The 23911-nt window shown below is 31.6% G+C and overlaps 2 protein-coding genes across 7 annotated transcripts in view; both read right to left on the reverse strand.

Annotated features, from left to right (window-relative positions):
- Nucleotides 1-18175, reverse strand: part of LOC143223397 (transcriptional regulator protein Pur-beta-like) — a 41251-nt gene extending 23076 nt beyond the window's left edge. The window contains exons 1-2 of one of the 2 annotated variants that reach the window (XM_076451336.1): nucleotides 18020-18175; nucleotides 2400-2518 (exon numbers count right to left, since the gene is read on the reverse strand). In XM_076451336.1, the coding sequence (XP_076307451.1) occupies nucleotides 2400-2518; nucleotides 18020-18062 (162 nt within the window). In that variant the 5' untranslated portion in view covers nucleotides 18063-18175. Of the gene's footprint in view, nucleotides 1-2399; nucleotides 2519-5929; nucleotides 6111-18019 lie in introns of those variants that run through there. The other variant, XM_076451335.1, reaches the window with a different exon arrangement.
- A 2462-nt stretch (nucleotides 18176-20637) lies between these two features.
- Nucleotides 20638-23911, reverse strand: part of LOC143223396 (leucine-rich repeat protein soc-2 homolog) — a 46408-nt gene continuing 43134 nt past the window's right edge. For all 5 annotated transcript variants that reach the window (XM_076451331.1, XM_076451330.1, XM_076451333.1 and 2 more), the window contains exon 15: nucleotides 20638-23439. In XM_076451331.1, the coding sequence (XP_076307446.1) occupies nucleotides 23404-23439 (36 nt within the window). In that variant the 3' untranslated portion in view covers nucleotides 20638-23403. The remainder of the gene's footprint in view (nucleotides 23440-23911) is intronic.

Below are 23911 nucleotides of genomic sequence, written 5' to 3' on the forward strand. Positions count from 1 at the left end.
AAGTAAGCAGACAATGGTGTTTATTGTGTTATAGCTAAAGTAAATCACATAAACAATTGTAAGTGATACTTCACTTAAATTCTGTTGTTTTATATATAAACAGCCAATTGTTTCTTCACTTAATTTCTGTTGTTTTATATATAAATAGCCAATTATTACTTCATTTAAATTATGTTATTTTATACATAAACAGTCAATATTTTTCTTATACAGGATGCTAATAATAACTAAAAGTTCAATTTGTACCAGGTTTACCATCATTTGTAAAATTCAGAAACACATGACTGGTTCTTACAACAGTAATATTGAGCATACTAGCTTTCATACACATGACTGGTTCTTACAACAGTAATATTGAGCATACCAGCTTTCATACACATGACTGGTTCTTACAACAGTAATATTGAGCATACCAGCTTTCATACACATGACTGGTTCTTACAACAGTAATATTGAGCATACTAGCTTTCATACACATGACTGGTTCTTACAACGGTAATATTGAGCATACTAGCTTTCATACACATGACTGGTTCTTACAACAGTAATATTGAGCATACTAGCTTTCATACACATGACTGGTTCTTACAACAGTAATATTGAGCATACTAGCTTTCATACACTTGACTGGTTCTTACAACAGTAATATTGAGCATACTAGCTTTCATACACATGACTGGTCCTTACAACAGTAATATTGAGCATACTAGCTTTCATACACATGACTGGTTCTTACAACAGTAATATTGAGCATACTAGCTTTCATACACATGACTGGTTCTTACAACAGTAATATTGAGCATACTAGCTTTCATACACATGACTGGTTCTTACAACAGTAATATTGAGCATACTAGCTTTCATACACATGACTGGTTCTTACAATGGTAATATTGAGCATACTAGCTTTCATACACATGACTGGTTCTTACAACGGTAATATTGAGCATACTAGCTTTCATACACTTGACTGGTTCTTACAACAGTAATATTGAGCATACTAGCTTTCATACACTTGACTGGTTCTTACAACAGTAATATTGAGCATACTAGCTTTCATACACATGACTGGTTCTTACAACAGTAATATTGAGCATACTAGCTTTCATACACATGACTGGTTCTTACAACGGTAATATTGAGCATACTAGCTTTCATACACTTGACTGGTTCTTACAACAGTAATATTGAGCATACTAGCTTTCATACACATGACTGGTTCTTACAACAGTAATATTGAGCATACTAGCTTTCATACACATGACTGGTTCTTACAACGGTAATATTGAGCATACTAGCTTTCATACACATGACTGGTTCTTACAACTAGTAATATTGAGCATACTAGCTTTCATACACTTGACTGGTTCTTACAACAGTAATATTGAGCATACTAGCTTTCATACACTTGACTGGTTCTTACAACAGTAATATTGAGCATACTAGCTTTCATACACATGACTGGTTCTTACAACAGTAATATTGAGCATACTAGCTTTCATACACATGACTGGTTCTTACAACAGTAATATTGAGCATACTAGCTTTCATACACATGACTGGTTCTTACAACAGTAATATTGAGCATACTAGCTTTCATACACATGACTGGTTCTTACAACAGTAATATTGAGCATACTAGCTTTCATACACATGACTGGTTCTTACAACAGTAATATTGAGCATACTAGCTTTCATACACATGACTGGTTCTTACAACAGTAATATTGAGCATACTAGCTTTCATACACATGACTGGTTCTTACAACAGTAATATTGAGCATACTAGCTTTCATACACATGACTGGTTCTTACAACAGTAATATTGAGCATACTAGCTTTCATACACATGACTGGTTCTTACAACAGTAATATTGAGCATACTAGCTTTCATACACATGACTGGTTCTTACAACAGTAATATTGAGCATACTAGCTTTCATACACATGACTGGTTCTTACAACAGTAATATTGAGCAGCTTTCATACTTGTTATCAAGCATCCTTTAATGGTTCGTTCTAACTGGAATGTTTGATTATATGATTCAGACATTTGTGCAAATCTACAAAAGGGTTACTTGTTGTTTTTTTTTACCCTAGAGAGTATAAAGGCTTATTAAAATATTCTTTAACGTTTGAAACTTTGAATTGAAACTGGAAGAAAAAGCAATATAAAACAGCATGCTATACGATTATATTTTCTAATCTAGAATATTCTAGACAACTGTATCACAATACATGTCTCTCTACCAGTAGCCTCCATTTCACAGTGGCATAACCTTTACACTTCGTCCTTACTTATAAATACAGGTATTCTATCTAAAAAATGCCAGACAATACTATATGCTTTTCATATAACACATTCACTTGCACACTTAAGACTACCTTTAAGGTCTTACCTCTGCTACTTTAATAAATCGACCCCGTCTATTTTCTTTCACATCAAGATAAAACCTTTTGGACTGTATCTGAAGAACTTTAGTAGCTAACTCCTGTTCTGGTGGTGGTAAAAGCTGCCCTGTTAGAAAGTCAAAATAACAGCAGTGTCTATTCACAATGTCTCTTTACAATCATGAGCACATATATACACCTACAGAAGCTTCTTAAAATAGAAATTAAAAAATTCTTCCTGATTTTAAAGAACACAAATATTGCTACATGTTAAAGGTCAAGAACAATAGTTTACATTTTATTCCCAATTTCCTTCAGTTAGTAATTATTAAATTCATTATTACATGTTATTGTATTCATTATTTACATTTATCATTTATACACATTTTATTACTGTGTAAATAACCAGGAAAACTATCTACATGCCACACATACACTGCTTTTCTATAAGTTATTAAAAAGTTTGCTCAGTTTAAGATATTCACAAACTTAACAACACTGGAAGTTTGTTTTTTTTAAATTTTGCACAAAGCTACACAAGGGCTATCTGCTCTAGCCGTCCCTAATTTAGAAGTATAAGACTAAAGGGAAGGCAGCTAGTCATCACCACCCACTACCAATTCTTGGATTAATCTTTTAGCAACAAATAGTAGGATTGACCATCACAATATAATGCCTCTACAGCTGAAAGGGCAAGCAGATTTGGAGTGATAAGAGTTCAAACCTGTGACCCTTGGACTACAAGTCGAGCGCTCTAACCACCTGGCCATGTTGGGCCACAATGGTAGGTTGTACGTTTTTCAATAATCTAACAATAAATGTTCAAACAATACAAAAAATATTGATTCACTGAACTGAAACTTCAGTATGATAAAAATTGTTGAAGCACTTTAACAGAAATTAAGATAAAAAAACAGAGAGAGAGAAAAATAGTAAATGAATCCTATTCCGTCTGCAGAAAGTGAGGTTTCACAGTAGCACAGGATAAATAAATTGAGGTCAAATTATTATTTTAATACTTTTAAAATTGGTTTCATTATGTGAAAACACTATGTGTAAAACTATACAATATTAGAAAATTTCACAACAATCAATATTAACCTTTTTCATTCTCTTTCACATCTTAATTTTCCTTATCAAGGGAGTAACAACTAACATAAAAAATTAAATTATAATAACAATTTTTGTAGCATAAACCACTACTAAATAATTAAAAATACTCTTCCAAAACATTTCACCTTTTGTTTTTCAAACACACACATAAACTGAAACAGGGCAATATATGTAAATACATATGCATATAAACACACACAATAAAAAATATACAGACGCATACACCAACAGTTCGAGTATATCACATTTAAAATGAACGTGAGTGGCCTAGACCTTTGTACACACTGATCTTAACAGGTATTTCATAGTTACAATTCCTAAACCCCTAATGTTTTCAAAAATTGTTAATTTAGATACCGAAAAAGGGAAGGAAAGAAGGTAAAATCAAACTAGTCGGGCAAATTTGATAATTTCTATGATCTTATATCAAGATAAAATATTTCTGGCAGGAGTATTTGTTTCGCATTAAAATCATATATAAAGTTTTGCATTTAAAGGAAAATTCAGCAAGTGTAATAAATATACTTGAGCAAACTTTTATGAATATGGTTACATATTTCATGAAATCCATAGGTAAAGTGCAAATATCTTATTATTTATATCACCCGTCTACAATCTCGGGGAAAAAACCTTACACGTACTATAAAACAGGAGCAGGAAAACAACAACAAAGAAACTTATGTTACCACCCTTACCTAAACTGCCTTTTCCTCTTTTGTTGTGTAGTTCAAGTTCAAGGTTACAAAACCGCCAAAAATAAAATATTATAAAGCCACGCCAACAAACAGCCCGAACCAGTTCTGATTCACTGTGTCTAGCTTTCAGTGGGAAACCTCAGTTAACAATGACGAACTTAAAAAAACTGCCCACATCATATCATATAAACAAAATAACAGTTTTTTTTCTTATTTTTGTAAGAGTCATTATATGATCGATGACGCTAATAACGAGCATTTTGATCTTTGACAATCTTCAGATCAAGGTCTGGAAAGTTCAATACTTGTTTTCACACTTCCACCATAAAGAACGACAACGTTCTATTATTCAAAGTACGCAGCAACTCATGTAACCTCCCTACATACTTATACCAGCCATGACCAGTTTTAGCAAAGAAATAGCGGAAATACTGGCAAATGCCAGAATAACATTGTAACCTGAAACACACACTAGGAAGTAAGCCTAATATATGCCAAGAATAATCGAGAGTCCTCCATGTTTCGACTGGGAAGAGCGATATATTCTTATTTTAGGTTTCACAAACAGTGGATGATCTTTGATTTTTCTAACATGGAAACCCATTATGCGCTACTTTTACAGCCTACGACAATAAATGCATGAAACTAAAACTTTATTGTAAGGTTCTTCTAATCTCCTTGGAGAAGGTGGAGGGAGAAACTGCCCTTCCTGTCCAACATAACCGACACTGATAAACCAAACGTAACCAACAACAAACTATGAATAAAAATATTAATTTAGAAAACTACTGAAACTCTATAGACAAAATAGTTTGATCCAGCTTGGCCAGGTGGCACCCGACTTGTAATCGGAGGGCCTCTCGGGTTCCAGTTCCCGTCACACCAAACTAGCTCACCCTTTCAGCCGTGATGAAGTGATAATGTTACGTCCAATCCCACTATTTGTTGGTAAAAGAGTAGCCCAAGAATTGGCGGTGAGTGGTGACTAGCTGCTTTTCCTCTAGTCTTACACTGCTAAATTGGGGAAATTCAAACCAAAACCAAAATGGTTTAGTATATGCGGATGTATATGACATTATTTATCACGTGAAACTCAATTACAACACACTGTATTATACACAACCCTTGTCAACATCTATAAGCAAACACCAATCGTAAAACAAGCAATAAAGTTCAAGGTGATTGTACGTTCTAAGTTTCATCATGTAAGTAAACATAACAGTTTATTGAACTGAGACACGAGAAACGTTTCTTTCTTTTTATTGCTCGGTTCTAAATGTGTTTATATGCATTCCACATTATTAATCAATCCGGTGGAAGGGAATAATAGCTTTACCCCCCCACTTTAAAATAATAGGCCAGTCCGATCAATATGTCGCGTCGGTTACAGAAGACAGGAAAGTTACTAACAAATTATCCTAGTACGGTTTGTGTCTGGGTTACGTAATATCACATTTGAAACTTTGAACCACGTACACAACATTCCTTGTTACAAGTACATGTGAGAAGACAGTTAGAACAACATACACACAGGTAACATGAAATTGATAAAACATATTTACCTAAATATAGGAGAGAAATAATGTTGAAAGATAACAAAAACGAGCTGCACTGAAATAAGTACGTTTTCAGTTATCAATTTGATCCCATATTCCTATTATTATTACTTATGTTCTGCACAATCAGTATATAACATCGATTATTACACGTGTGATGTTTTATATGCTTACCTCTGTCCTCCACGGGCACCATGTGAAGTTTTTGCTGTCTATTCATCTGCGTGCTAGCACCAGTCGACAGTCGTTCACATGCTACAAGTCATATCTGCATGTTGCCGACAACATACTTTACCCGCGCGCGAGAGAGAGTTCATCCGATGGTGATTTTCTCTGTTATTACAATGCACACGTAGCGCTGCGCCGTCACGTAGATATTGACAGAAAACGAGAATCGGTAATAGACAAGATGCCTTTCCCGAATAATTACTTAGAATACAAATTATTCCAGAGATATTACTACAAAGGTATTACTTTTTTTTTTAAATATAAAATCGTATTAACTTACAAAATATATAAACACACAATTAACGTGGAACCCAATTCCGATGCGTGTTGTTACGCTAAACCCCAATTTAAGATCAAATGAGTAACTCCTAAGACAACTAAACTGTATCTACTTTAGCATATCCCACACATTTGTCTACGTTATGTTTAATAAATGTATTGATTTGGGCAATTTTTCTTTTTTAATGAGTGAAAACGAGTTTACCAGATGTAATACACATCAAAATTCTTTGTGTTGTACCGATTTATTATTATTTTCATTAATAAAAATATATTAAAAACTCAATTTTACATTTGGCACTACCGACTCTCCTAATCGCTCGCCTCCCCAAGAGATCATTTGCGCTCCCTCGTGAACGCACCTCACACTTTGGGAAACGTTCATCTAATGTATTAACTGATAAAAACGTTAAACGAAAATAATGAACAGTCGAAACTTAAATCTTCTATATAAATATTCAACTAAAAAAAACAACAACTAGAATACGTCAGTTGGTTCACAAGTTGAACCGTTTTGATCTGTTATACACGTTACTTGTCACAAAAATACCAAATGAATCTACGCACATTCCATTCGTACATTTCGCAATATTTTAAAATGGATAGTTAGATTATGCGAGAGTTTACTTTTTAATACAGAGCCAGTTCGTGTTAATAACTGTACTACACATAGTACTGGATGATATCCAACTACTGATATTATAAAACATTTCCTGCCTGTTCACACAAAAGGGAGGGTGAGGTAGAGGGTAATACAAATTAATTGACATTTCAAGTAAGATGAAACTTATTTTTGTGCTTCACTTTAACATTACTATCAAAACATCAGTAGCCTGAATCCTCAAGATGTGGAACACCTTTCCCCCCCAATTCAACCCCTGGTCATACATCGAGCTTAATGATTGATGCGTAGATAGCCTTTTATATAGCTTTACACAAAACACCCCTAAACCCTTAATAACTGAACTGAGAGGTCATAACAAAACCTACTGGTAGCCAGTGATTTGTTAAATTTAAACTGATTCAAAACCACATGATTCTTTTTTGCTGTTGTTCAGATAATCGGACTAAGTTATACAATGTTTATAAGCACTACCCGTCCCTTGTTTTGAACGGATATGACAACAGGGAAGGCAGCTACTCTTGATAACAGGATTTAATCGTCTCACGTTTCATTTAAATTTTCTTCATATTATTCTTGCTTCACAAGCCAACAGAAAACAAATGGCTATGAATATTTTATTCAAATCTCTACAAACCTACTAAAAAAATTCCTGCACTGGTCGTAGGACTATTATGTTCACTCTTGAGAGAGGAGAGACTTCTTAAGTTTTTCATTGCAACTGGCCGAATTACTTGTCTAAGCCATTTTCTGAAGCCTGAAGCAAAAACGGTTAGGTATACTGCGCCAAGATCAATGCACACCTACTAAACAAACTCCAATAAAGTTTGTAGCTATTTTAACCTGATTCTTGAAAGTCATGATTTCCACCCTATAAACTTTTCTGAGTTCTTTTTCGCTTACGACATAAGCTCTTTGAAGCCATTCAAGCATTTCAAAAAAGTAGAAGTCATATAAGCACAGTTACACAAGTCAAAAATGTTTAGTTTTATACCAACCCCAAAAGCTTCGTTTTATTATAGCAATGTGCATATTTATAAGTGTGTCTAGCCTTATTATTATTGATTATAGTTTCATAAGCTGTTACAGAAAAAAAAAAAAAACTGCTACGAATATCTTACTGAACCTTGGACAGTATTAAATACGCCATAATATAGTTTTAAAATTAAGTCATGCGACTTCATTTTTTCGCCCAGAAGAATTTCTCTAAGTCTTTAATTTTCCGCCATTAAAAAAATTCGGTGTTTTACTATTACTCATTAATCAGAAAAGGCCATGTTGAGGATTCACCATTTCTCGAGTTCGCTGTTATACTCTGTATCTACGTGGTTTTCTGTGGCTATTTAAGTGGGTTTCTAACAGTATACATTTACCACAGTAGAGTTCTCTACTCTTATGAGTGCTTTATCCTACGATTTTCGTATTTCGCTTGTTAAAATCGTGTTTATACCAAACTTCGAGCACAAAACCAATTGCCTCAGTAGAAAATTGGTGGATGAAAAAAAAACCCAATGCAGCAATAAACTGTTAATAAACATGCGACACAGGGCATAAAGGAAGTATTAACTTAAAATTTATCTCCATAAATGTACATAAAACTGAAGAAACGAGTAAAATTGGAAAGGGGTAATAGGGCTCGTCGAAAACAAGTTGAATCAACATGCAAATATATTTTCAAGCTTACTATTTGGGACTCTTAAAAAGTAAAGAAACTAGGATGGAAATATTGTCTGGATTATTTTCTCAAGCTGCACATCATATATTGAATCTACTAAAATAAATAAGTACTGCTAACATGGAGTCAAGTTATCATAACATTTTGGAGCAACATGGAACCCATTGGTCAATTGCAGTTGTCCCATCTTCTTAAACAATTAATTTATAAAAACTTGAAGCCATCACTTATTTTATATACTTATCAAGGCTTTTCTTAAACTCAAATTAACTGTCTTCACAAAATCCAAAGGCAACCCACTATGAAGACTAACCACCCTGTTAAAAAAATAAAACTTTATACTTGTGTCTTCTAGCTCTACTATTCTCATGGTTAAGTATGAAAAAAAGATGATTCATCAACAATCAACTCCCTTTACAACCTTAAATATCTCAATCAGATCTCCTCCTGCCTAGAGAAAACAATTTAAGAGATTTCAACCTCTCTTTTTATGACAACCCCTCCATCTCAGGCATAGTTCTGATAATACTTTCCAATAATTCAATGTCTTGAGCTCCTTACCTAAACAGTGACCTATATAAAGAAATTATAACCCCTTAAGGCTTGTACTTATCATTTCTGTAGATATGACCTACAATCCTATTTGCCATACTGCTAGCAACAGCACACTCCATGGATGACTTAAGAAACTGATTAAATATTACATCAAAACCCTTCCTTCCTAATATTAAGGTTATTCCCATTTAAATCATACTTATAATGCAAATTGTCTTGCATGTAATATGATCAAAATCTCTCTCCTTAACTCACTAAATGATATAAATCTTTTTGTAAAGCAGTTGCATCTTTTTCACAACTAATATCTTAATATTGCAAATTTAAGTAATATACCAATTTTTCCTTCACCAATGTCACTCATGTAAATCAAAAAGAGCAAAGGTCATAAGAATGAGCCTTGAGGAACACCACTTATGACATAAATCCAGTTTGGCAAAACTCCATTTGTAACAAACTTCTGCTTTCTTCCATCCAATCTGCTAACTTATTCTATAGAAATATTTTTTTTTACAAGCTGTTTGTGTAGAATCTTGTCAAATGCTTTCCGAAAATCTAGAAACGTTAAATTAACAGTCTCACCATTATCTACATAAGCAGTAACCTTTTCAACAAAATGTCAAAAGATTTGTAAGCCACATTTTTGCCTTAGGGATTTGTAGTTTGAGAAGCTAATGCACACACTACTTCCAGCCTAGTTCATTGACTTTTCTAGAGTTCCTAATAGTAAGCTTGAAAATTTATTTGCATTTTGATTCAACTCACTCCTGTACTTTTTTTTAACAATCTCTATTCCCCTTTTAAATAAACAGTTTTCAATTATCTTGTAATACATTAATTCAATGAAACAAAACTAGGTTTGGTATTGAAGAAGTAGTGTTACTTATGTTAAATCAGTTAACACAAAACTAAGGATGCATGAAATACAATGTGTTTAAAACATCAGTTTATTGAATAGTTTTGCTGTTGTTGTTGAGTGTGTCTATGTTTTTGTTATAACAAAGCCTCATTTGGCAATCTGCTGTGTCCACCGAGGGTAATCAAACCCTTGATTTTAGCATTGTAAATCTACAGACTTACTGCTGTTCCAGTAGTGGACAGTTAAGAACAAAGCTGCACAATGGGCTATCAGCGATGTGCTTACCATGGTATTGAAATCTGCTTTACATTACATACCTTTAAAAACAAAGAAAAGCAATATCACCTCAATTTCAAGTTTCCTCAAAATCAAAGCTAAATTTATGATAATTCACATCCGTAAACATCTATTCTCGCATAAATATTTCCATATACCACTATTTTTGTTACAACTAATTACTGCCATTAAATTTAAGAAAAAAATATTAATCCCCCCCATTTATAACTAATGTAGCAAGGAATAACCTCTGGTAAAGATTATACTCTTTCTCTGTGATTCTTTCGTATATATTTGATTATGCAATTCTTCTATCAACCTAACAAACAAGTGGGTCAAAAATTAAACATGAAATGAATGACACCATCTTTTAACATTTAGAGTAACTATAGTTATTTACTTTTGTTGAATTTCATTGAAAACAGTTGAGCTTTTTCTGTGGTATCTGTTCATAATTTCTGAAGTGATATGCAACACACTGCCAGCTCATGGGCTATTCTAATTAAATAGGTGATACACAGTCCCTTGGACTGACAAACCAGGATGCTCAACACTCATTCCAGTGAAGGCAAATAAGAATATGTAATACATCAACAGCACTATATCAGCCACATACAGTGCTGACAAGAAGGCCTTTCAATAAATACCATGGCTGGGGTATGGTATTGTAATTATTTCATATGGCTTCATTTAAAAATCAAATGCTAATATTTAATAATATTAAATTTGTATTGCATGAAAAACTCAATCAACATAGTTTGAGATGTAAAAAAAATTATAAGCAGTGTGTTACAATGCAGTCTTCATATTTTTATCTCTTAAAGTATAGCAATTATGATAAAATTTCTACCAGTTACATTACAACACTTAGTAGGACAAATGTATTAGTAATAATAATCTAAACTGACAGTTTTACTTTCTCTCCACACACTTAAATGGTTACCAATGTTTTCATGTTTCTGTTACTGCATTCTTCCTACTATTTGAAATTTTCTTCAATTTATATTGAATTGTTTTTGTTCTTTAAAAGCTGGTACTATTTTACAATGGCAACATTTAAAAGCAGGATAACACTTTAATGCCAAGTTGGTATTTTTATATGAAAATAAATATTATGTGGATTTTTATTTTCTGTTTATAATAACATTAACTGAGGTTTAATTTTAAACTGGTTTAAAGTCATCAGATCCAAAGCATTAAGAGGTGGAAGAACCTATTAATAACATAACACTGCTACTTGGTTGTTATATACGTTTAATCTACAGGGTGGCCCGTAAGTCCCTATCCATTCATATATTTTATGTATTCAGTGTATCTGTGTGCTGTTCCTCATTTTTGCTGCATAATATTATGCAATGCCATGCTCTGTTAGACATTTTCCTCAACATAGCAGGGGTTATTGTTCCAAATGCCATGGTAACACCTGCCTTCAACTCATCATTAGTATTATAACGTTGTTATAACATATGGATGGGTAGGGACTTATGGGCCACCCTGTATTTTAATGAAATACTAACTGTGAAAATAAAGATAATTCTTAAAGCTACTTCCATTTCAAACAATAATTCAAAAGCTATTTTAAAGATCAACAAATAACCATTACAGTAGTTATAAAAAAGGTCTGGTGTTCTTCTACAAGTGAAAGCTGAATAGGCCTCCAAACCTACTTTTTTATGAAATTGTCATCGCAAATAATTTTGAACAAAAGTACAATCAACTGATAAAATCTTAACCACATTTGCAAATTGCTTACAATAATAAACTGTCCATACAGAAACAGAGCCTTAAACTTATCCATTTGCTTACTTTTCAAAACCAAGAGCATACCACAGATAACTTAGTGCAACTTAAATTCTTTTAACATATTTTTGATATCTGTCATTATTTTTTTGAAATAATAAACACACCAAAATTTTAAATGTGGGACCAAATCTAACAATATATATCAATTTATAGTGTTTATGTATCTGCTTTCCCACAATCTCGGATATAACTAAACTTGGCAACTGGACTTGGAGTGTTCTTACTATACGGCATAGCTCTGCTGCCGAGGGGGCTAAAATGTGCCTGAAAGGTCACCCATACTTAAAGAGAGAAGATTTAGAAGTAGATTTTTAGGGTCACAGAACCCAAAGCTGATATTATATTTTCTGTTTCTGGATGCCCCTATGGGTCTTGAAAGTGTCACATTTCAAACTGTCTTTATACCCACTCTGACAAGCTAGTGAGACCAAATGTGGACAACTGAGTGTATGATAAGAAGTATTCTAATTCTCAGTCAGTCTCCACAGCTACTTATTACTAAACAGTATTAAGTACTTCTACATGGGAAATGCTAACTAGTTGCTCACTGTATTATTGAACACAAAAAATGATGGTATATTTAACTTTTAAATCTGAAAATGTTTCTTTAAAATATTTTTACTGCCATTGAAACATTTTCTTGGTATTAAATACAGAATTGTCTATATTAAGTAGATAATTATGTCCAAATTATATGCAGAATTGTCTATATTAAGTAGATAATTATGTCCAAATTATATGCAGAATTGTCTCAATTTTCCTATAACAAAAAATCTTGCCTTTTAAAACCAGCAAAAAATAAATGTTATATAGTCAAAAGCACCTTCTTGTACACTTATCTTGGACTTAGTACAAGACATCACCATTACCACACAACAATAACAACTTCAAACTCTTTTCTACACTATTTAATACATGAAAATGTGCAACAGAAGAGAAACCTAATAGGAATTTAACTTGATAGCCACAGTGCTTCAGGGAATCATCAAGCATGAGATACAAGATATATTCATATATAGTATAGAGATGTCCTGCCCATCACCAAGTAGGCTTTATTAATTCATAGTATAGAGATGTCCTGCCCATCACCAAGTAGGCTTTATTAATTCATAGTATAGAGATGTCCTGCCCATCACCAAGTAGGTTTTATTAATTCATAGTATAGAGATGTCCTGCCCATCACCAAGTAGGCTTTATTAATTCATAGTATAGAGATGCCCTGCCCATCACCAAATAGGCTTTATTAATTCATAGTATAGAGATGCCCTGCCCATCACCAAGTAGGCTTTATTAATTCATAGTATAGAGATGTCCTGCCCATCACCAAGTAGGCTTTATTAATTTATAGTATAGAGATGTCCTGCCCATCACCAAGTAGGCTTTATTAATTTATAGTATAGAGATGCCCTGCCCATCACCAAGTAGGCTTTATTAATTCATAGTATAGAGATGGCCTTTTATATGCAAAAACGGCTCGTTTGGGTTGAGAAAATATTTTACATAGAAGGTCGAAACGTTGTTCGCTCTTCTATGTAAAATATTTTCTCAACCCAAACGAGCCGTTTTTGCATATAAATTTCTCAACAAGTGGGTTTCTCGACATCACTGATAGAGATGGCCTGCCCATCACCAAGTAGGCTTTATTAATTCATAGTTTAGAGAGCCATAAAAATCATGCCATTTCCCCTTTTACCTTCTGCAACTTTTCAACCAATAATTTGACTTTACACTGCCATTCTTCTCCTATCAGAATTTACTTCCGCTATACTAACACACCAACTACTTCAGAACTTACACCAAACATGGTGAAGATCATCTACAGAGGGGAAAGTTGGGGTCAAAATGCAAAAATCATGAAAATCACATAACACAAAATACAGTATCTAGAATAATGCAATATAGTAACAAGCAATCAATCACCATTACTTTTAGAAATCTACACTGAACAACTTGTCCAGAATGATGGATTCATACACTTATAGATCATGTAATAATTCATAAAGGAAGCATAACATTTCTTATATACAACACAGAGTCACAGCTATGTTTATGTTTTTATTAATATCTCCAAGAAATATCATCTGATGTCAATAAAAGGTAGTTTTACCTGTGAATTAAGGATGAATCACCATTTCTAGTGATGCACATTTTAATGTATTCTTACCTTTAAATATAAAAAGCATTGCAAAAATTAGACAATGTATTGATTTGAAAAATATCAGAGCATCTCTTAACTTTGAAAGCCACACTTTTAAAAATTGTCATACTTTTTACAGAGATTTTCTTACAAAGACTGGAATCGAGTATCTGCCCTCTGTTAACTTTGATTGAAATATATGTTTCTAACATACAAGTTTCAAAAAGTATGTTATATGTATCTGAAGTATATTCTTTAAAAGCATTTTTCCATGTGAAATTTGTACAAATAACTGCTAATCAATTCTGAAAGAACCACTGTATGCTTGAACTTGTACTACAACTACTTATGGTACCTACATGTCTTGCAGGTTTCACCTGTCATTTTGTTACTCACATTGGCCATACTTTCTTTACCATCAATATTACATAAGCATTTTCAGTTTAAAGTGTCACACTTAAGCAGCATCCCAAAATTTTAATATAGAATGTAATCTCTGTTAATAGTTTTTGAAAGAAAAATTTGATATACATTACTTATCATACAAATACACTTTGTTCATCATTTATAACATGAAGCCTGTAAAAAACTTAGAAATGGTCTGAATGGCTGGCAAAGACAAGTTTATAACAGGTTCAACCAAATGAAAAATTTACAAGGCTATGTCATCATCAGGTACAAGTAGTGTATCTAGACACAGCAATAAATACACAGCATGAATCAAAGAAGCCACATGATTGAAGCTTAGCAGCTTGATACAATAAGGGTGGGTATTTTGGCATCCTTGGGTGCATGTTTAGACCACAGGTATGTTTTAGTTCTTTGTTTAAAAATACAATGTTTATAATAGACAAATTACTGATTTTTGAGTTCCAATGCTTGTAAATACATGAGCAGTTTTTATTACGTTCAGTGAACCTTGTCTCCAAATTTCTTATGGTTTCTCCTATGTAGAATTCTAGATAGGTACTGGACATTATTTTATAAATGGCACTGGTACTCTATAATTCTACACAATTTTTACTTACTAAGGAATTTACCTTTAAGCTTGGTTTTGAATAAACTTGAAATTGGCAAGATCTATCCAAATGTGAATTACTTCAAAACTGATTTCAGAAATAAATGGCCAACTATAGTGTAATGTGTTGTTGGTACATTAGTAGGAGTTTTGTTAATGACTTGAGTTTCAGTAAAATGTTTTGACTGGTGTCAGCAATAAAATGAAAATAACTAAAACAAGATACAGTTAGAAAATAAAGGTTAACACAAGACTCAACAACAACGAGCCTTGTATTGATGTTTCGTTTATAGTTATAATTTTAGCCATTTTGATTTTACTACTGATTTTATATTTGGATATTACCACATGTTGTCAAAGTATATATCAGTATGATATTGGTACAAGTATATGAAAGCAACACAAGGAATTAGTGTGATTATGTTTATTATACTTTATGTAGCATAAAAACACTACTTTTAGTTCACAAACATGTAGTGGAAAATGAGCAATCACAACTCTCGTCCAAAACGTATGTTAACTATAATAAAATGCTAATATCCATTTTACCATTAGTTTCAGCAAATAACACTATTCATATATCACACATTAGCAAACAAGATAGAATTACAGTAGAAGTAGAAAACATCAAATACAGTAATGGAACCTAACTATTAATCCATTGTAATTTTTAATTCTGTAATTCAATCATACTGTACTAGCAGACACCCATTAGAACAATTCAATCAGAATTTTTCTAAATAAAGATGAACAAATCCCTGGATCAAAGCATATATGCAATACAGTTGTCTAGCAGGTCACTGACAACCATTTTTTTTTCATTTTATGTGCTATTTCAATACAAAGAATTGCAATGAATTTGTTTCTAGGCAAAGACTGACTGCCTGAAATGCACTGTTGGTAAAAAATCATTGGTTATATCTACACCAATAGTGCTCATATGCACCAAGTAGCTGAAAGGATATTTTATGTTGGATGCACCTCTCCTTGTCACTTTAACCAAAGTGAATGGTTTTGTTGTTTCTTGTCAAATTTCTGTCAAGTGCCAAACGAGAGATGCTCAACTCAAATCATATTAACCAAGACGGTACAATAAAATTACGTTGGTATATAATAACAACATAAAAAAAAATATAAACTGAAACAACAAATATGCACTCAAATACATTCCTCTCTTTATAAATTTGTTCCATTCTGTTTTGTTTTTTGAAATATTTTTCAATTAGTTTATGAAGAAAAGACATTTTTTCACAAAACAAAACATTTATTTTCTAAGTAAGTTTTTCTCTCAGACTAACAGCTTAACATATAAGAAGACTGACAGACAGATGGTGATACTGATCAGAAATTTCATGATTTGCAAAAAAATAAATAATTTTCCAATAATGTACTCTTCAAAAAAAGCATACTGATATAATAATTTCTTTTCATCTATGTTTATCCATTCAGGATATTAAGAGTACGAGGTAAAGACAGACAACTGGCCATTATATTTATAGATAGCAACTACAGAAAGTATGTTAAAAATAATATTTACAGACAAAAGCCTTAAGTTCTGCTACAATGACTAATAGAATTCATTAGACCTACTATGCTGCAAGTTGCATGAAATACGATAGCAGCAACACTTGAGTCCAACATTACTTTCAACAAAGAAACAAATATTAATATTTTAATATAATATTTGGACATCCTTTAAATTATGTAATGATGCTCATTTTTAATTTTAACTCGCAATCAGCTCTTTCAACAATACTATAGCAAATAATTTAAGTTAAATTTAATTTTCCTAGATTAATGGTCCTGAAATCTTTATGCAATACATTGTGCATATGTATATATATGTTACTTATTGTAATTTTAATTAAAACATTAGCTTGCTCTATATTAATCACCAGAGTAAACAAAGTTCAAAACACATCTTAGATTATTAACTATTCTTAATAACTAATCCACAGTTGAATCTACAAATTCAATTTTAAAAGTACAGTATATCACTAATAATTTATATAATGTAAGAAGGGAAACTAAAAAATTATGTAATGTATCTATTTTCTTAAATGAAAGCCATTGTGATTTTATGAAGACCATTCAGTTTGATAATTATAAAAATATGTTTACTTCACACAGATAACATTAACAAGACACTGGAAAAATTGAACATGTTATATAGATTCTTAAAATTATTTCAAAGCCATGTAAAATGCTAATTATCAATTGCTTGTTTAACGCAATTTAAGAGGTAACACACGTATATACATATAATTTATTAACTGTGTAATGTAACGTGACTAGCTTACGTTGTGTACAACTGAAAAATATAAAATGTAACTAATAAACTTTAGTTTTAACTTTTTAAGTCATAAAATTACTATTCCAATTACATCGTTAGCAGAAGTTAAAAATTTAAATTTTAATGTTCACTGAATTCTAGCCCACAGGATGCAGTATTTATTTTGGTCGTGACTTTAGCCATGTAATACATAAATAGAACGCTCAAGGATCACTGAATTCACATCGAGTATAATCTCAAACATTAATTTTAAGTCTGAACTTCTTAAGCCTACTTCACATACACTGTGGAAAACGCCATGTTAAATTTTATGATCGGAGGACTAAAGCCTCGTATGGTACTGGAAGAAACAATGTAGCCCAGATGGCACAACCTAAAAATAAGTAAACGTAACCCTTATTGTGATTATATATAAACACGAGATATAAAGAGAATAAAAACAAACAAAAACAATGAGCTTTATCCATTACACTTGGTAATTATTACGTTACCCTAACAGCGTAAATTAACAGTTCATACTTTGTGCCTGACCATGTTCATCTCCACTTTCTCGGTCCGACATGGTGCCACTCCTATAATACCGCTTACACGAATCTGCTATGGTCTCTTTGAATATTTACTTCTCTAACCAATCAAGGAACTCATTTGTTTTAGTTTACAAAGTTCTCTCTGTAGATATTAAGGTATAACTTTTTTTTTCTCTCTCTTTAATAGAGGAAGAAATGTCTATTTTTCTGTAAATTGTGGCGTGAGAAAATTTTATACAAGCATGTTACGATTTTAGAAGTTCACATCACTAACCAAAATATAAGCAGTCGGTAATTATTTAGAATTCGAAATCTGCGTACAAATTGTATTACTACTGTATTTTCTTAAGACATGCAGATAGTTGCATCGCGATTTGGCAAATATTTCTAATCAGAAAGCTAGAAACACAAGAAGCATTGCATCTTTACATCACGAATAAAACAACATATATTGAACTTAACTCTTCACAAACCGATTTATAACAACACAATTTTAAGCATTAAAAACAATATTAAAAGTTTCTTTTTACTTATATTTGTGAATTTTTAAAATTGTTTTGAGCTATTTAAAATAAATGTTTATTGCTGCCATCTAGCGGGGTATTAAGGAACTTTATTATAAAATTACTATATAATTGTTAAAAACTCCTGTAAATTTCACTATATCATAATATAGTTTTTCATCCCCATTTCTATTTTCGCTCTTGTTTACTGACAATAATTTATATACCTTTTCCTTTTTTTACTTACTTTGAAGAACAGTAAGAGATACTAATTTATTAATAGAGATTTAGAACTAGCATGAAGAATTACATCACTCATAATTGTGGTATATTTTAATGACAATTTATCTCTTTGGCATCTCTGGTAGTTAAATATACGCAACTTCAATAAAACTTGTACTTAATATACCTGTATACATAAAGTCTAGCACAAAAGTTTTAGTTCATAAACAGAATTTGTAAAAATATTTTTTTATTATTAATGCTTCCTAATGTAAATTACAGTAAATATTTTCTTGTACATTTTATTTTAATGTCAATTTTCATTAGCTTATCTGCAAGATATTTACTTAAAGAATTTTTTTTATCGCTCCAGCAATAGCCTAAAAAACTGACAACTGTTTAATTTTAATTTCAACTACAAGTACACAAATTTTAGCATGAAAAACAATGCATTTCTTTCAATGAATGTACAAAATAATATAATAATTCTCTCATTTCATGGCTATTTTTAGTGAAGTTCAGCTTTAGCAGGATTGGTTTGGGATCTTTCTAAGGAATGCCAAATGTTAAATGTAAACAGTAACCCAAATATCTTTTACTGATGCTGAATATAAACATATACTCGATAAAATGAAAATTAAACATAACAAAAACAGTGCTATAGAAAACCATTTTTCACAGAAGAAATTAAAACATCAAATCTAAATTAATGATGTTTTCAATTTAGTTTATCTAATCAATAACAGTCTAAAGTTAATTACTTGTGCTCACAACATTAGTCAACTTTACTAAAAGGAAAGCTTGATGTGCAAGAAAAGCTTCTTTGAATCCCAAACATGTTTATGTTCAGATATTATAGCATGTCCTCAGGTTTTAAATGAGGAGGAATGCAAATGTTGAAAAAGAACTGCAAGAGAAATAGCAGACCTCATTATAATCTTGATTGGATTAATGCAGGTCTCCAGCTCTGAAAAGCAAACAACTAGTACAACAAATTTTTCACTGAAATAAGCAAACCTACATACAAAACCTCTTAATTTAACATGGACAGAGAGAGAGACATAAGTCCTGGGATAATAAAATGGATGGAAAAATTAAATGTATGTGCGTGTGTATATAAATAAGTTTTGGGTAATAAAATAGAAGTTTGAATATTAACATGTAGTTCATAATTCACAGTTTCACTTTGGAAAACAAATTATGGAGAACACAAAAGATTAGGTTAAAAATTACAAACTGATACGAATGTAACATGAGTATATTGTTGCTGGTAACATGATCTTAGAGCCATGGTGCTATTTTTAACAAATACATGTCTTCACAAGCAATATAGGTGGATAAGACAAAATAAGAAAAACGTTTCTATCTTATAAATAAAATTTAGAAACTTCTTATTGTTTATATTATACACACAAAACACTAGCACAACCAACCTTACACTATAAACTTTTATAAGTAGTCAAATAAAAACATAGTTTATGGAAGTTCTTGCAAAATAATAACAAACTGGCTTTTTCTTATAACCAACTTAACTGAATGAATTCACTCTTGGATATGTATTGTTGAAAGATAAGTATTAATTCAGGTCTTGTCATTTGTTTATTAATGAAAGTTTGCAGTTTTTGAATTACTTTTGCTGTGTACAATAAAATTTTGAGAGATTATCAAATGCAATTTATTTTAACATAGACATTTTAATCTTATACCCATTAAGAACATAAAAACAATGTTCTTGCACTTAAGCAGCAGCTACTAAGTTTTCAAGAATAACAACTAATTTTAAATTGCATTTTTTAGATCCATTCAGACTTCTTAAATATACACTGTAAAGAATATTCTTATTTAAAAAAAATCAAAATCAAATAAAGAACAACTGAGCAACAAAAACTTTCTCTTCAAGTTTATTGAGAGCATAAAGATAAGATTGCAATCTCAGTAGACTGCATCAGTGGAGCACCGTGGAACATAGAGGGAGGGAAAGGAGACAATACAGATTGAAAAATTCACACAGAGACAAGTGCCAATATTTAGTTGTGTAAATGTATCTTTCTTAATACATAGAACTCTGAGTCTTGGTAATATAATTAGTAGCATACATAAGAAAACAGAAACCTGTGAAAAACACCTTCAATAGTCACATCAATATTACCTCACAAGTGCATGAGAACATTCAGTAGTTTTAATCTTGATGGTCTGGACATGATACACAACATTTCCATCATCTGGTAGAGAATACCACAAACGGATGAATTCTACAACATTCACTACAACCAAAATTCCATCTAAATACCTTTCAGTTTTTGCAGTATTTATTCCAAACCTATGATTACTTTCTTTTATGAAAAGCAGCTTTAAGAGTTTCACAAATATTAAGGTTAACCAGTCAAGTAGTGTGTGTGTGTGTCAGAAAACAAAAGTGTCCATTACTGGAAATCTTTTTAAACATGTATATATTTTAAACAGGTGCTCTTTCTGAAGATTTTATCTTCTGTATATCCTTCTAAAAACAGTTTACGATATACTACAGCTTATTCATAAATATTTCTTTCTTCCAACATTTCTGACATATGATACATTTTAAAATTTGAATTTTAAACAACTTCTATTTTCTTTTAACAATTCTGAATTATGTAGCTACTGTGCAGGGCAAAACCTAGACCCAGATTATTTCTATTTTACAGAAGAGCAGCAAAATTAAATAACCTTGTTCATTACCTCACCCTTTTGAATTAAGGACAGCAGTTGAAAACAAAAACATTGATGTTGATTGTCCATCACTTGAGATTGACAAAACCTACTAAGCATGTGGGAATTATTAACAGTGGTTATATTTTACTTGATGTTTTCATTAGTCTGCAATCCTTCCTTGTTGCTATTACTCACAAAACTGTTTAACCAAATAGTTCCCTTGGCTGTAGTTTCTTGTGCTTGTTCTATGACTCTTATTAATTCTAGCTATATAAAGCTATAGATAATGAGATAAAATAATAAATATGTCACACCATTATTTTATAAACTTTGATTAACATAGTTAACACGCAGCACTTGACTTGCTAATCTTGATAAATGCCATGAAAATCTAATTGAACTTTATGATCCTGTTATTAATTTGATGGCAATATATGAAAAGAATTCTGACTGCCCATTTTAGGTATAATAGTTAAATATGAAGTCTAACATGAGGTCTAGATTTTGCCCTGAAGAGTCAATAGTTCAAGCAAGATGAATTACTTGGATAAACACATTTTTTTAGATAGCAACTTACTATAAAATTTTGAAACTCAAATTGCACAGTAGTATAAATACATATGGGAAAAGAAACAGGAAGTTTTAAAAGTGCAAAATCTAAATATGAAAGAGTTTTATATTTTAATATTTCACCACTTTAAGCTACCAGATGTTCTAAACATTAGTTTCAAAATTCAGCATTCTTTCAAAGTATTTTTGGTATCAAAATATTAAAATACAAACCATCTTTTAGCTAGTGATCCAATTCATAAAATTTAAAGTACAAACATTATTGGCCACTTTTAGTAGCAAGTAAAAACATCTGAACATTGACACAATTCCAAGCTTCTAACTTTATAAGTCAAGAATGCTGAACAGACAATTAAAAAGTGAAACACTGCACCTTGTGCAAAGTATGTGAAGCTGATTTCCAAACATGAAAGACTCAAGTCTATTTTGTTCCTGTTAAAAGAACACCAAAAATACACATTTATATATTTTTTTAAACTTATGTTTCAAAAGTTTATAATTTTCAGTTGTTTAAAAAAGGCTGATAATAAAAACAAGACTTCTTTAAGAAAAACATACCTTAGAATAATCTTACTACACAGCTTTAACTTATGATTCACTTTAAGATTCCACTAACACTTCTCATGATACATTTGTCACTTTTCTACATAAACTATTAAGCACACATATAACATATTACTTAACTCTGTGTATGTCAATGTCAGGTTTAACATGTCTAGATATCTGCAAATTACAAATTTTAATGTTCAGTCACATATAACCAGCACTTAAGGTGTATTTTTCAAGTTTTTTTCCTTAGTCATAACTGGGAGTTGTTTAATATTTATGATCTGAAGTAACCTGATTTTGATAGCTACACTGTAATATTCCTCAAACTTACAGATTACACTTATTAAACATGTGACCTGTGTAATGATAAGTGGTTGGGAGAAACCTTAGGACATTGTTTGAGCTCTCAACAGTCAGTTCTCAAAACAGGATATACACACAAATGACACAACATATCCACTATGTACAAAGTAAAGAAACTGTCCAATGGTCAGTTGTGTGTGATTCAACTGTATTCACTTTCATGAAGCTCTACACAAATTACACATTCAATTCACACACAGTAGTCCACCAGGAGTAGGCAACTGAAAAGAATGTAACAAGGCATGATTATACAAGTCTTGCAAGAAGACTCTTGAACTGAGGCAGCTGCTAGTCATAAACACACAGCAATGTCTACTGCTCCTCTTGTTTGATTTTGTTAAGGTCTAACCACTGCAACCATGTGCAGATAGGTCTCCAACCAAAAAAGACATCATCTGACAACTCCATATGAGACACAAGCATATTCTACATGTGTGTTTCCAAGAAAACGAATCAATAACATCTTTGCATATAGGCTCTTTCATATGGTTCTGTAGGGTCCTTTCATTTTCAGATACTAAAAGATAAAGAACAAAACATTTAGTAATAATACCAAATACAAAGAGGTAAATTACACGCTACAAGTACAAAAAAAAACTTTTAAATGGCCTATGACTTACTGGTTGTAAATTGAAAATAACCTCAACTGTGACCAATAAAACAGTGCCAAAACACAATACATTTTTTATTGGGCACACAATGTTTTCTTTCATCTTAAAATATCTTTCAATACATTTTGCATCTCTTTACAAATTTGGCAGATTTTTAGTAAGCATTACAAGTCTTTTGTATGCAAATAAATCAGGTTTCCTAAAAAGAGTATGTTTACTAAAAAACTTGTCTGTGAATGTATATCTATATTGTATTTCTATATACTAGTCCGAGTGCTGAGTGATTTCCACGTTAATATTTAAAATATTTTTCATCATCTCAAAAACTTTAAATTTTACTTGTGTAATCCTAAAACCTCCTAAATAAAAAGTTTTTCA

This window comes from Tachypleus tridentatus, chromosome 8 (assembly GCF_004210375.1).
Source record: "Tachypleus tridentatus isolate NWPU-2018 chromosome 8, ASM421037v1, whole genome shotgun sequence".
NCBI lineage: Eukaryota > Metazoa > Arthropoda > Merostomata > Xiphosura > Limulidae > Tachypleus > Tachypleus tridentatus.